Source organism: Gekko japonicus, unplaced genomic scaffold (genome assembly GCF_001447785.1).
Source record: "Gekko japonicus isolate JY-2015 unplaced genomic scaffold, Gekko_japonicus_V1.1 scaffold576, whole genome shotgun sequence".
Taxonomy (NCBI): domain Eukaryota; kingdom Metazoa; phylum Chordata; class Lepidosauria; order Squamata; family Gekkonidae; genus Gekko; species Gekko japonicus.
Genome location: NW_015172022.1, coordinates 131,044 through 147,160, shown reverse-complemented (window position 1 = coordinate 147,160; position 16,117 = coordinate 131,044). Strand labels below are relative to the sequence as shown.

Genomic DNA, 16,117 nt, shown 5'->3' with positions numbered 1-16,117 from the left:
ACAGGGGAAACAACAGATGAGAAAGGGTTAAGTGATCCCCTTTATTAAGTTGTTTTTATTAAGCAAAACCTCTGTCATCAAGGCTGTAACCAACCTCTTGGAGTGTAATGTCTACTTAGCTCTCTGTGAAAGTTGGTGCATTTCAGGCCATTTATCAAAGAAAATGCATTGCTTTGTCCTTGAGCTTTAACAATCAGCACATCCTAAGTGATAGTTGTCGTGCATTCAGACCAGGCACAAATACTTCTCTTGACCTATGACAAAAGATTTCACAACAGCCCACTGCAAATAAATCAGGTAAGTATAATAGGACTGTTAGATTAATGAAAGACTTCAGTCAGCTGGGGAAGTTGCTGTTGTTGTTTTTGTATTTTAAATCAGCATGCAACTATGTTCAAAGACTGGCTGCTTATAATGTTTCCTTTCATCCCCATCTTTCATCCCTTGAACTAGACAAATGTAGACATCCAGAACTGAATGCTTATACTTTATGGCACAGGAATCCTCCAGAAGATAGTTGATACACAAAATATTTTAGGTTAAAAATATTAAAAAATGCTAAAAGGAATTTAGGCAATGCCATTTAGAATGCAGATCAATTACCTCAAAGTATATTTTAAAACCCAATTTATATATTAATCAGCAATGAAGCAGAGCAACAGAGCAACAGGTAGCATTTTACTACATAATTATTACATTATTTCCTTACATGTGTTTTATAATTACGGTGTCTTCTTCTGGAGGGCACTGTGATCTCATTGCTGTATTACCAAGTATTATCAGCAGTAATTAACCACCTTTAATCTCAGTGGATTGCTGCAGATGCTATTGGAGGATAGGCCTGAGGGAGGGGGTGGGGGAGTGGCTCATGTTCCAGGGAAGGGTTTATCGTCTTGCTATTTTGCCTTTCTGTACAATGGAAGCATATTTTAAAGGAATGGCTTTTGCAGTTATCAGAAATCTCAATTTCACTTTGGTGCTCCAACTAACCTCTAAAAGTCTTGTTTGGTCGGAATAGAACATTATTCAACATCTCCAGTAGTTCTGTGCTCATCCAAGATCACACCATGTAATAAGCTTCCATACAGTACTTAAATATTGAAATGTTGTTACAACTGTGCCTTAACAAGAAATAATGGCAGCTCAATGATGGAAAAGTTAGAACAACATGGCAATGACTCCCTCCCTTCAAGTCACAATGAATGCAAATATTGGAATAACAATATGGAAATGTTGCACAGAACAGCGTGGGCATGAAATCAGTCCTGCTCTTATTTTCACCAGTTTAGCAGAATAGTTTGACAAGGTTCCATGAAGTACTTTCTAAACTGAGGACAAGTGATGATTAAAAAAATAAATATTTACTGTTCCACTTAATTACATTCATCCTGAGCTTGCTAAACTGTGCTAAAATGCCTGTTTAATACAGGAAATCGTGTGACTATTTATTTAAACAGAAATTCTTCCCTTTCTTTCATGCTGCTATACAAAAGGCATTTCTTTTCTTCCCTTCTTGAAAATATAAAAATTTGTGGCACTAGCAGTTAATACAAAAAAGAGACAGATGAACTCTGGGTGATTGGTAACTTGTTCCACTTTACATTGATCAGACAGAAATATAGGAATGTGATAAGACTGGGGGAATTTAAGGTCGGATTTGCTTTTGGTTCCTATAGAATAGTACAAAGATGTCCTTCATGAGCCATCACAATGATGGTTCTGGTGTAAAAGTCAACATAATCAAAATGAAAACATTACCCTCTTAGTATGCATGTTGGTTTTTTTATCTTTGTTTAACCAATATATTCCATTTTTGAATGGCAAATTTCTGAAATTATTCACCCATTTATGCATGATGTCATAAATATATATTTTTAAAAATAATGTCTTTATAATCCCCCCCCCCATTAAGTGCAAATGCCAACTAGGTCAAGATATAGAACCCCAGTGCTTGGCACTGAGATTACCAAAGTGCTAACTTGACTGGTGGCAGATGCCAGCTGTTGCTGACATACTATGATCTGAGGTTACATCATTCTGCTAAGGAAATAAATTGGACAGCAGACAAAATTCTCAGGCAATTCTTCTTGTTACACATGTGTTACCCCTAACTGTGCTTGCTCTCAAAACTATGGAAGGCGCCTGTTCTAGAGAGTCTTCTCATAGACAAGGTGTCCCCCCTGCTCTCTGGTTTGGATGACTTGCTCCTCTGGAACGTATTTCGGAGGCTTGTCGCATTGCGCTGCCTATCAAGTTTGTCACTGATGGAGTAGCTTTTCCTTGTGTGTGCATACAACAAGTTGGATTCATCTGCAGAGTAACTGTTAGCCCGCTCTATTTTTGGAAGTGGTATATTATTGGACAATGTTCTTGATGTATTGCTACTATCTTGAGGAGACAAGGAAACTGCTCTTTTTTCTTTGGCTTCGGTATCCTCATTATCAGAGCTTGGGTGACTTAGTTCTGCTTCTCTTTCTGGGTGGCAGCATCCTAAGTCATCTATTTTGTCTCCATGATTTCCAGGGAAGCTGGACCTTTCTGCAATGGTTTGAGGAGCACTGACACACCTGGTGTCTATGCAGTCTGTAATACTTGTGTACTCTGCTGTTTTGACTGGCACTCCAAGGCTGGTAAAGTAGCTTCTAGAAGGAGAGAACATGAAACTCTGAGATTTGACTATAGGTGGTTCCTCCAGAAGAAATGGGGAAGTAGCCAGGTATCTGCTGCTTTTAGATCGCTCTAAGGTATGATACAGGGGAGGGTCAGATTCCCAGGGGTTTTGACTGTCTGTGATTTGTGAATAGTCTGAAGAAAAAATTCTTGTTTCCATCGAAGAGGGGTCTTCATAATCAATACTCCTTCCTGAAATTTTGTCACCAGGAGTACCACTTACATAGGTGCTACTTGAGAGAACACTAGAAGCTATCTGGGCTTGGAGAGCTGGGTCTCCAGTTCCAAGTATGTTCATTGAACTGTCTAGGGGTTCTATAACAGACTGCAGTTCATCCATGGCAGAGACATAAATGTCTATGCAGGAGGAAGGCCTTCTGGAGTCTGGGGCAATTGACAGAGTGCTTGTAGGCACTAAAGGTACTTTTTGCTCTTTTGACACTGAGTGAGAGCTACTAGCACGATGAAGGCTCACTGCTCTTTCTTTAAAAATACTTTCAAACTTCTCCAACCCACACTTGTCCTTCACGTTCACTGCATAGAAGGAGTGACTTCGTAAGCGGGGCATTACTGTTGGAGAGGTTGGTGACATAGACTCTTCTCCAGGGGGATCAATACTCTCTTGAAGTTTATAAGCATTCCCTTCCTGGCTGTTGAAACTGCTCTGTCTGACAATGTAGGCTGTGTCAGTACAGTCAGAGGATGTTCGAGACCGTATCTTAGTGGTTTCTCCTCTGTCCAGGCCAGTCAGCTTGTCTAATGCTGTAGCCATTCGCCCTATCATATCTTCCAGCTGAGCAAGCCGGATGTCTACAGTCTGAAGGGAGGCCTTCATGCAATGCTCTCGTTCATTCACTTCTTCCAGTCTCATAGCCATATTCTCTACCCTGGAAGAGACAGAGAGAGAGAGAGAGAGAGAGAGAGAGAGAGAGAGAGAGAGAGAGAACATCAGTTACTTTTGAACAGTTTGAACATATTTGTCTTATTTATCAATCATCAATTCTTATAGTACTGATCCCAGCATGGGACTATTTGAATCTTTAACCTTGATGATAAAATCCAAATGGTTTTGAATGGATCAGGAAAACAAAGCAAAACAGGGAGTAAGTCTGGGCACTCCCCACCAGCAGATTGACAAGCAAATGTGGGGTTCATCTCAGGGAGGGGCATCACAGCGGTGTGCTCTATCTACAGGCAAGTGAGCCCCCAGCCTGGGGCTGCCTAGTGGGTTGGCCATTTCTGAAAATCTCTCCCTCAAAATAAAGAGGCAGTTCAAGTTTTGTTCAGTCTCCTTGGAAAGAAGGTACTTCAGAATAGTCCAGGAGGTTTCATCTGCAGGGAGTGCCCATTTAGAAGGAGCTGCTTCAGTCATAAGACGATGCTGTATTTGGAACCTCTTAAAACTTTGTGAAACTTCCCAACATTTTGTAAGTGCCCCACTCTCTGTGGTAGCCACTTTATGGTGATATCCATTTCTCTTTCTAAAGACTCCAAAAGTGACTGCAGGTATAACAAGTTAAAGGACTGCTGGCTCATACTGATAATATTTATATATAGATATTTCATACTGCTTAGCTTTTTAAATAAACCATTATCTCCACACAAGGAGTGTGGAGTCCTGGAATACTAACTGTCCACTGCAATTAACTTAGTTAATGTATAACAATTGTTTGAGATAATAATTATTGGAATTTTGCTCATAATTACTAGCACTGTCTTATTTATAAAGATAATACATGTTTTGCAGCCTATGGTTCAATGTATTACATTTCTGTACCACAAACCTGCATTAAGTGGGACATATTTTGTAGGATGTATTACATGTCAATTGATAAGTTAACAAAATAAAACAGAGGACTGATACTTGCTTATGAAACCATTGTAGGAGTCAGGATTTCTTGTTTTTAATAAAATTACGAATTAATTTTAAAAGATTTAATACTACTTTTGAAGGCTTTAGATACATGCAGCACAAATTTAATTTAACATTTATTATCAGCTAAATTCTACAACCATTAATTGTAACCAGACATAATTTGATTTATGAAAGTATAAAAATATGATTGCACAGCATAGGACTTTATACATTTTGGAAAGTTGCCAATAACTTGGAGCAGTGCCTAAGTCATGTGAAAAGGCACAGATAGAAATTACTCTTTCACAGAAAAATATATGTAAAAAGTGTACCATCCTAACTCTCGGTAATACTAAATCTATATGTAATTGTGCTTAAATGGAATAGAGTAGATTTTATGCTTTATAAGCTTCTGCATATTGCTCCCTCTGTACATCTAAGCATCTGTGATCCTCTCTCTTAGTGTAAATTGCCTGTATTTTACAGGATACAATGATGTACCACTTGGGGCAATATTTGCATTCTATTGCTGCAGTCCAAGCGACCATGAAATGTGTAGACCTGGCCTCTCTACCACCCACAGGAAATAATAGGCCATTATTTCCTATGGGTGGACCTGATCTACCATCCATAGGAGAGGGCTATGAGGCAGTCAGGCCTAGTAGAAGTGCAGAAGCCCTGCTGGAGGGCCCTTTATATTTTGTAGCAGGGGGTTGCTGGGTGGTCATTCTTGGGGGTGGGACTTCCCCCCTGCTGGCCAGTTGGTTGGGAGTGGGAAGGAGCCCCTCCAAATCAGGAAACCCCTGGGGGATCTGGCAACCCTAGCCAACTAACAGCTATTTTTGTGGGGTCAGCAATTTTCTCTTTGCCTCCTGGCCATCTTGGAATCCAAAACACTCCTAAAACTCTTGGAGATTGATTTCTGCTACTTCCAGAATTTGGGGAGTGTTTTGAATAACTTCAGGCAGGGCTATTTTGGGGCAGGAACGCTGTCAGTTAACACTGTCTTTGGAATGTGTGGGGAGTGATCCTCCTTCCTAGTACACTAACGATGTCTCCTGTCTGGGTTGTTATCTGTGTATGCTTTTTTGACCTTGGGCTTCCAGCTGCTCCTGACCTCCTGGGAACAAATGGCTCACTTTTCTCTCTCGCACGCGGGAGCATGCACAATGCTTATTGGCTAATGCTTCTAATGGGGGTGCTTTGAAACTACTAAAACTTTGGGCCATTTCTGACAAAAAACATTCAAGTGTTATAGTTATGAACTACCAATAAACAGAATACTTCTTATGAAGCACTGTGTGGTGTGATCTGAGTATAGAACCTGACAAACGCACAGGAATGGAGTTCTGGCTGGCTTCAGAGTTGGCCACGCCCACTACAGCCAAAACCTCTGCGTGCGTGGCTACAGAGGGAAGGCCTGGAGAGTGACCCCCCCCGGTGACTCTGAGGTGGGCAGGCCAGGGGGGCCCTGGAAGGATCGGGGAAACATTTAAATGCCTCCCTGTGTCTTCCCCGGTCTGTCCAAGGGCTGGCTTGCCTGGGCTCCCCGCAGCCGCAGGGCGCCTGGGCAAGCCAAGGGAAGACACGAGGTGTGGCCTAATATGCTAATGAGCTGTGCTGTCAGGGTGTGGCCTAATATAGTAATGAGTTTCTGCTGTTGGATGTGGCCTTCTACAAACCCCCCTCCCCCTGACTTCAGGTATAACCAAGCTGACCTGAAACGATGAATTTTGGATACATTTTCAGCTCAGGTATATCCAAATGCACACCTCTAGTCTAAGTTCAAAATGAATGGACTAACTAGACAAAATACTGGGAGATCTGGATCATTTCAAAAGACGAAATAGCCATGCATGGTCCCAGTTAGCATCACAGCAGGGTGAGGTAAACAGAAGTTGAACTCTGCCCACTCTCAACATGTGGAACTGACCCCTCCCAGGGTTCTTGTTAGTGCTACAAGGGCAGGCAGGCAAAGAGGGGATGCCTGTATTATTTCTCTTCCAGTAGTCTGAAGGGGATCAATTTTAACTGGTTAAACTGCATAGAGGTAAAAGAGTCAAGCCCCTCCTCTCCCTACAATACCATGGTGCCAATCCAGTTCAGGGCTCTGTGGTGTTGCTATTTTATTTTTAAAATGTAAGGAATCTCATCATGACTCTTCCAGTATCATGTCTAGTTAGACAATGAGAGGCCATGCAGTTCAATAACCTACGTAGCAAAAGAGGCCCGAGTGAAACTTCTATTTTCATCCCTTTTTTATTACTATATTTTCAGTGACCCATTTTCTGATCCTCCAATATTCTTACTATGATTATGAAGTTCTCAGAAGTTTTGAGATTTTCACCACACATATCAGGTTGCCTCTTAACTTTTCCCATGTATTTTATCTGTAGTTTGCTTGATAGTTAGGTGTGATTAAATATTAATGTATTGTATTTATAGTGTTTGTCCTTATTGGATTTATGTATTTTGTAATGTATCATATTTATGAACATGTTCCCTGTTTCAGTTTGTATTATTTTGTAATAATGATGGTTTGTGTGCATACTGTAATTTTATTGCTCAGTATGTTTGTGCGCACACTTGGGTATCTTATCCTGCTCAATAAAATCAAATAACTCTTGCCAGGGTGTGCATGTATGCACTATTGTCAGTTTGGACTGCCAAATCGAGCCTGGCCCTGGATACTGGTTGGAGGGCTGGGGTCAGGGACATGGAAGGATCCATGTGACATCAGTGATATCACCAGTATTGCTATGTGACTTCTGGGGAAAACTTGTAAGTGACAAAAGTTAGCTCTAGGAATCTATGCCAAAACAATAGAGTTTCTAGTTATTCCTAGAGCTGCCCTATATCACTTCCAGATTTTACCCAAAAGTGATGTAGCAACATCAGCAATGTCACTGTTTTTTAATTTCATTTTTAGAGAAGCAAAGGGAAATAGGTCTTGACTGCCAGAAGCCTCCTGCTGTAGTGGGAGGCCTGGCAAACTTATGATGGTTAACAGTGTGTTGTTATTCCCCACACTATTAAAGAAGAGATCCCACTGATTCTGCTAATGTTCTGTTATTGGTTTACCATCTTAGAAAGAGATCTATATGATACAGGATTCGACATATGTATCTGTATATATGTTACGCAGACATTACTAAAAATCACTGGTTGAATGCCATAATATGATTCAAAACCCAATACAAGGAAATAATTTATTGTTGTTGATGTTCAGTAGCACAGTTGAGTCTGACTCTTTGTGAACTCTGCAAACATGGGGACAACAAATACATATGTATGTGCATAGACACTAAAGAAAATATTGTTAATTCTGTGGATAAAACGTATACAAAATACCTCCCCAAATATGTTATTTATCTTGTCCTGTGAACCTTCACAAAACTACCACTAGGAGGAAGAATCAATATCTTTGAAAAATTCAACAGCGTTCCTACTTGTGATCCAGCAAGAGGAATCAGGAAATAAAACAATGACAACCCCATGGTGCATAGATTACAACATAGGACTTTTAACTGAAAGACTGGATTGTAAAAATGACCGTCCATTTTCAGCAAAAAAAAGTTTTACTTAGTTTTGATAAGTGCAAGTTTCAATACAAATTCATTGAAGTGGAATTAATGCATTAAAAAGCTTTTCCCTTTCCAAGTAATGGAAATGCTAAGAGTGACAAATGACAAACTATAGCTTATATAGAAAATGAAAAACAAGGTACCTTTCAGATGTAACACGGATTCTTTCATCATTAGAAGAATTGAATCTATCCTCTTTCTCTCTGAAATATTCTTCTATGCATTGTTCCTCAAAGTCATGAACTTTCTTCAGTTCATCATCTGTTATAAAAAGTTCTGTACAAGACATAAGAGGCAGGGATAAACCAGTACTTAAAAGATATTAGTTAACTATCATAACACTTTACAAGATGCTGCCAACCTTGATGATTTTTTTGAAACTTTATACAAGAAATTATGGCTTGCAGAGTAGCGTCAGACTCTGAAAGGCAGTATTATATCTTCAGAGTTGGGTCGTACAAGCATGGGACCACCAAAACTCACAGGGTAGGAAAATCCAATCTCTCCACACTGGTCTCTGACTTCTCTCTCTTTTCAGGCTCCCTCTCTGTTTTCCTCCTTTTTTTTAGCCCCCACCCCAGGTTCCCACTCTCTTTCTTTGCAGGTTTTCCCCCTCCTCTCCCCTCTGTCTCCCCTCCCCTCTACATTTTTTTATGTCCTCTCTTTGTCCTTACCTAGTCTGACCTTGTTGGATGTCGAAGTTAAGGAGGATTGGTCCTGGTTAGTAGTTAGATGGGAGATCACCAAGGAAGTCTAGGGTTGCTACACAGAGCTAGGCAATGGCAAACCACTTCTGTTTGTCACTTGCCTTGAAAACCCTATGGGGTCACCAAAAGTCAGCTGTGACTTGATGGTGCTTTCCATTACCTCTGCTGCCTGCTTTTTCCTCCCCACCTCTTTCTCCAGGCTTTTCCCTCCCATCCATGTTTTCTACTTTTTCTGTCTTTGAAGCATTTTCTTTGCCCAAGAAGCTAACTGTGTGAAAAAGCACATGTGTATTTTGAGAGAGTTGTGATACCATTCCTCCAACATAACATAGAAAATAGACCTTAGAAAACTTGGGGCTGTGATGAATGAGAATGTCTGCTTTGTATGTAGCACTGATGGAATGATGTCTCTCCACACTGTTAGCAGCTTGGGTGCATAGTACTTTTCAGCATTAAATCTGTTGTGTCCGCTGACCGCCACCAGGGGCCAGCAAATACCCCAGAGCTTGACTCTGGAAGAACAATGGGGACTAGGCTCCTGGTCTCTCCACTGGGGGACCAATGGGACCGTGGTGGGAGATTTAAACCCACCAACGGGACCTAGGGGTGTGTCCCCAGGTGTGTATACAGTTGGCCAGCCGGCCATTTGTTTTTGTCTTTGTAGTGTACCAGTAAAGCGTGCAGGGTATCATGTGTGCCTCAGCGGGTCTTCCATGCGGCTAACCCACTACACAATAAAATCCTTTGTCACTTTTTTCCTCCAGTCTACTCTCAAGGGTCTTTAGTGATACTTTAGCCTCTCATACCACTGCTCTAGTTATAATCCTTAGACGGTCTCTGAATTTATAGATATATATCTGAATAAGTCTTTCTCGCTTTTACACACCTGCAAAGGAGAAACTGAATGAAACTTACTCAACCCATAGTCTGCCTCATCTGGGTCACCTTCATGTTTCCGCCACCTGCAGCATATATGTTGACATATCATAGTCATGTGACTGAAGATGATCAGAGGAGGGGGTAAGACTGGTCTTTCATGGAATGTCATAATAAGCTGATACCGCTGAAACTTCCATACTTGGTTTGATATAGATTTAACTTCAAAAAATGTGTTGCTAAAACAAGAAAAGAAGAAATTGATCTCTGATGAGCAGCTGTATCTTCTAAAATTTCATATTCACTAACAGATCAGTTCCACAGAGTGGGTTGGATCCAAACAATTTTCCCATGACAGAATGAAACTTTCTTCCATCCAACTGATACCCACAAATGTTGCTTCTGGGGGATAGGGGACCCTGAGGAATGACAGGGGGACTTTAGTGGGAAGCGAGAATCAGTGGCAATTGCCAGTTTAGTCTGGATCAACCCAGTACCTGGAAACAAAATGAATTTGGAGCTATAGTCTCTGTGATCAAAATACCCACCCAATACAGGTGTTTTAAAATACATGGTCACATTACATTTTTAATTTTATACTTTAAAAGTTTTAGGGGTACATCAGAAAAAAGTTAATAATTTGGCCATCAGAATAGAGCATAAGGACTAGAATTAGAAAGTATTCATAAAGTTTCTTAAGTACAATTCCTGTATGATCCAAATACATTACTTTTGCCAATTCTGACCATTCTGAAATTGCAATGTAAGGAAGGAACAATTCTCTTTCCTCTGCTGTCAGTGTAACTTGAGAACCCTGAGCACTTGGGAGAACCCATGAAGGGGCTTTTTCCAATACCAGCACCACCACTTCTTATAGAACAGAGAATGAATGGCATGGAAAAGAATAGCATTGCACATTCAGTACTACTTTGCACAATGGTTACTATAAGTAGCTGAAAGTTTTTCAAAAATAGGCCTATATACACGGCTGCAAAACTCACTTAAAGACAGCAATGAGTAAGTTCACCAGAAGTATGTTTGCAACCAAGAGGTAGCAAGCCATGATGGCAGGAACGATCCATGCTCCTGTTTTGCAAGGTGGCAGTTGGATTATTTTGCCATCCTCTCTTGTTTCATTTTGACCACAAGGAGCTGAGAAGAAACAGGGAAGAAGGGGAATGAAAGTGAATCTTAATTTTCAAAACCTTTAACCAAAGTTATTAAATATTGAAAAGCACAGTTTATTTCAAATGCTTACATACCACTAGAGGATGATTCCACTGATCCCACCCTTTTACAATAGGAGACTTGATTACTAAACTCAGTTACTTTGAAAAATCTATCACAGAATACCTAGACTTCTGACTTTTAAGACGTTATTCAAGTGGATTTTTAAAGAGAGACAATAAGTTTCAGACTTACTGACTTCAGTTGCAGCTATCTGGTTTTTTTCTAGCTCTTCCTAGCTTTTTATTATATTCTTCATAATTCTGCTTGGTAATTGTGAACACGAGCATAAAGCACTTGATAAAATTTATTTGCTGCTGTACACACAAATGTGGCCTTTTGCTAACAATTAGTCGGGGCAGTAGTATTCCCCAAACAACAACAAAAAGAAGAAATCATTTAACCAGTGAAATATGCAGGAATAAAGGTACACAGAAGCATAATATTGTTGTTGGTCCCCCCCCCACCTCTAATGACACATTATTTTCATTCCATTAAGGACTTTTGACATCATTCCTAGAAACAATGTGGTGGTGGTGGTGGTGGGGAGAGAAGCAAATACTGAATGTCTCTGGCACGTGTTCATAGCTGACAGTTGGTTTCACTTTGGATCATTGCCATCAGGGCCGGCTCACCCACTAGGCGAACTAGGTATTCGCCTAGAGCGCCGGGCCCTGGATGGGGCACCAAGCTGTGTCTCCCCCCTCCTCCCCCCCTTTGGTGGTGGTGGCGGCAGGGGGGAGGAGGTGGTGGCGGCAGCAGCAAAAGGGTGGCTGGCTCCAGAGGTCTCCAGGTTTCTAGGCCCCACCAGGAGGTTGGCATCTGCACCATAAGGCAGCCTCGCCTAGGGCGCAGAAACACCTCGAGCCAGCCCTGATTGCCATTAATTTTTAAGTGGGAAAGGAGAAAAAGGCATGCAGTTCTCTGACTCATTTTAGCAAACTATCTCCTCCTCTCATTTAGGTTTGATCCTCAGTTTGGGTGAAGGCAACTCTGTGCAGCTTGTTGTTGTTGTAACAGCAGCTTGAGCAATCCACTTTCAGTCATGGAATAACAGAATCATAACACAGATGTCCAGAAATGACTGAAATCACTGATGCCAGTGCATGTAAGAGTACCCATTCCATCATGTAATCCAAATGTGGTTAATGAATAAGGGAATCATTGCTTAATACTTTTAGTAGATTATTAGATGTTTATTTAAAACATTTTATCCTGACAACTAAGGAACGGAGGCAGGTAACAACAATAAATATAAAATACATTGAACTGTATATATTAAAATATCATTTAACATTAATCGTATCTGGATTCTTTGTTTATCATTCTTCATATGTCTTCATCTCAAGAGGAAGCTTTTCTACTTTAAGATTGGCCTTGATTGTGCTTATGTGCTTATATGATTGTACTTCTATCAATGCTTTGGTCTTTATTGAAGCAGTGTTAGCGTCTTTTTCACACAGATCACTATGTCCTTTTTCAAAACTATGGCTTTTGATCATCCTAATCCTAGTCAAGGCTCAACAAGACACAGAATAAGAGACACATCAAGGAACCCCTGATAGGGGTGGTGGGAAAAGAAGGGGCAAGGAGCACAGGAACATCGGGCTCAGATCTAGATCAGCTTGGTCTGCTTTGCATCAGGATGACATGCCATTAACTCTACTTAGGAAAAAGATTCTTTGGCTGATTTTGCAAAAGCAAAGAAGGCAAGCACCCAATGAGCTGCAGTGGGTAAGAGAGAGCATTGGTCCACACAATGTCATATCTTAGCACTACAGTAAAGTTTCCTTTCTGCATTAAGTGTACATATCAGCATGGTGTGGGTGCACTATGCACTAGCTAATGTTTAATGACCTTCCAAATGAGGACAAAATTCTTTATCTGTGTAATAAATTTAAAGCATGTTCTATTTGCATATCTGATCAATTAGTTGCCTGTTTCAGCTTTGCTTTAGTGTTCCAAACCTGTTCATGATTATAAGTAAACCATGGCAGGAGCTTTTCAGTCCCTTCAGCCTTCAAGCTAACAAAATGTTTGTCAGCACTTCACAAGATCTTCCCTCATCTGGATAAAACTATGTAGGAAAACTAAACTTTAAAATCCAACAATGTCCTGCTGTAGTGCAAGAAATGAGTATTTAGCTAATGTCTCCCAAATATCTGATAGCCAACACACTTGTTTTTCTTCAGTCCCTAGAAAGTTTTCTTTTCAAGTGTGAAAGAACAAGAAGCTTCTGCCCTCACAGGAGCCCATTTTCTGTGCTTCATGTGCTACATCTCTGTTATCAGAGTGACGAAAAGATCTAAGCATGCCTGATACAGCAGAATTCCTGCCTCCTGGCTCAGGCTGAATGAAGGGATGCAAGGCCAATACATTAAATCATGCGAAGACAATGAGACTGAAGCCTGCTTTGTGGGTGGGCATGGGATCACAGGAATCATTGCTTTTTAAAAGTAATTTATTTCTCATGGCACACTAGCTGTTCTCTAGTGGCCAGCAGCACACAGTTTGGGATTTACTAAATTAGGTTGTTTGAGGATTTCACAGCTATAACAAAGCAATGAATACAGTAATTTGGCTGGATCCAACGCATTGTTAATTTATGTTTAAAACTATGGGAAATTTGTGAAAAGCCCACTTTCTTTCATAGAGCAAGAAACTGAGAGTAGTGGCTATGTTCATCTTTTAGGTAAAGGTAAAGGTATCCCTTGCTTGAAAGCCAGTTGAATCCGACTCTAGGATGTGGTGATCATCTCTGTTTTCCAGCCAAAGAGCCAGTGCTGTCCGAAGACGTTTCCGTGGTGATGTGGCCAGCATTACTAGATGCCGAGGCGCATGGAATGCTGTTACCTTCCCACCAAAGCGGTACCCTATTTATCTACTTGCAATTTCTTGCTTTCGAACCGCTAGGTTGGCAGGAGCTGGGACCAGAGACGGGAATTCACTCTGTCATGCAGCACTTGGGTCTTTACCTGCTGAACTACTGACGTTCCAGTCTGCCATTCAGCATCTTAACCGCTTGAGCCACTGCAGCTCCAATGTTAATCTTTTACATTATTTTAAAAGAAAGCATTTCTACTTCAGAAAAATCAGCTTTAAAAGACTGCTAGCCATAGAGGATTTTTTCAGTTTCTTTTTGAACAGGTTTTACAGAGAATTTAAAATGGAATTAATTCATATTATTTGATGAGCACAGAGCATTACCACAGCCATAATTTTCCAATCCTTCTCTCAAAAACAATATATAAGCCCCTCCCCAATACAGATTTCAAAAGCTACCCAAATGTTGCTCCCATCATTTCTGTAAGAGATTTTCATCCCAGAGTATGTTTGGAAGATACAGAATAATGCAACTTTGCTCAAGTTAAGCATGTCTGGGACTAGTCAGCAACTGCCTGGGAAACCCCCTGCAGCCCTCTGTATACTGTGCTGAGTGTCATGATAGAAGGATGGGATATGAACCTAATATATTTTGTGTTTCAAAGGATGGTGGACCTTTTATCTTGAGTTTACCGGTGTAATTCTTTAACATTTATAACATGCCACTAAATTATCAGGATTTGTTGTTTTAGTATTATGAAGCGGTATGTCTAATATGGATGGATCAATGGGTGAAGCTTGAAAATGACAGATTGTTGGGGTTGGAAGGGCATGATTGTAGATTTGGCTGGCATGCATATTTATGGTATGACAAGATAAAAATGGACAGTTTTTTTAAACTTCACTTGGTGAGAAAAGCTTTGTATATGGTATGGACAAGATATAAGAAGTACCAGAGTGACTTAAGACCATTGTGGATTGTACCAGTAGAAGTGTTGATATCTTACTCAAGACAGCGAGGTAGAGACTGGTTGCCATATAGAGATTTAATTAAAAAAGAGGGAACAGAGTGGGTAATGAAAAAGCAGAAATGCAATTTAAATTCAATTTAAAATCTATTAATTCATTTCTAAGGCTTCTTTTCTTCCTTTGTTAATAAAAAGCTACTTGAGCTGAAGTATTGTTTTATTTATTTTGTGAACTTCTGCATAATTTTTCCTTTTCAAAGAAACAAACGGGAAAAAAGAACAAAACTACAGCCAAAATATCACAGCAAGACAAGAACAGTTAAACAAGACAAAAAAGGGACAAAATGCATTTGCAAAGGCCTTCCAGAACAGACAGGACTTCAATATTTATTTTAAATATTTTATATCACTTTTCTGTAAACAGTAATCACTCAAAGTGGTTTCCATGCACAATCTTAGTATGAGAAATCCAAGGGATATTAAGACCATTATATCAACAAATACACAGAGCAACAGAAACCACTATTGCCAGGGCCAACAAACAAAAGTAACAATAAACTACAGTGAATTACTAAAAGGTCCTTCCAAAAAGGTCAGCCTTGCAGTGTTCTCTGAACACTGACACAAATGGTGCTATTCACATTTGTTTCAACAGCCGATTCCAAAGGACTGGGGCCGCCAATGGAAAAGTCCAAGTTCAGCAGAAACAATCCTCACTGTCCTTGGCTTTTGGATTACCAGCAGTTCTTGCTGCAACGTGTAGTGTTCTTGAGCACTCATACTGGGAGGGGCAGTCCAACAAGTACAGGAGCCTCAAGCCATTAAGGTCTTTAAAGGTCAAAATCATCTCTTTGAACTGAACTCAGAAACTGTCTTCAAATATAGTATGGCTGAATTTACTAACTCCTGTCAATAAGTAGGCAGCTGCATTCTGCACTGAAGGTTCCAAATTGGCAAGGGCAATCTTACATGCACCACAATATAGTAATCTAGCGTTTAGGTCTACAGTAGCATGGATCAAAGCCATAGAGACCTGTTCTAATGATGGCAGAATCACACTCTCTGGAATCTGTTCTTCCATCCATCTTTACCTCTTCTTGCCTGGATTTAATTTTAGCTAGTTCTCCTTTAGACACCTGACTGCAACATACATGCAATGCTCCAGTATCAAGACAGCAGTACTGAGGCCTTGGTCAAAGATAGGTGGATGTCATCAGCATATTGATGACACATCACTGTATGATCTTACTGAGTAGCCTCACGTTAGTACTGAACAACATAGGGGAGAGTACAGAACTCCTAGCACCCCACATGCCAGCTTCTAGGGAACTGATTCTGCATTTCTCCTTACCACTCTCTCACAGAGAAAATGTGAAACTATTTTAGGGCCAGCCCTCTGATACCTGC

At 40.4% G+C, this 16,117-nt stretch overlaps 1 protein-coding gene across 1 annotated transcript in view; it reads right to left on the bottom strand.

Moving 5' to 3' along the window:
- Positions 1-2,107: 2,107 nt before the first annotated feature.
- The window catches only part of TRPM3 (transient receptor potential cation channel, subfamily M, member 3), a gene marked incomplete at its 5' end in the record, with an annotated part of 125,436 nt that continues 111,426 nt past the window's right edge, over positions 2,108-16,117 (bottom strand). The window contains 4 exons of the mRNA XM_015420511.1: positions 2,108-3,557; positions 8,253-8,385; positions 9,732-9,931; positions 10,694-10,844. Coding sequence (XP_015275997.1) covers positions 2,108-3,557; positions 8,253-8,385; positions 9,732-9,931; positions 10,694-10,844 — 1,934 coding nt within the window. The remainder of the gene's footprint in view (positions 3,558-8,252; positions 8,386-9,731; positions 9,932-10,693; positions 10,845-16,117) is intronic.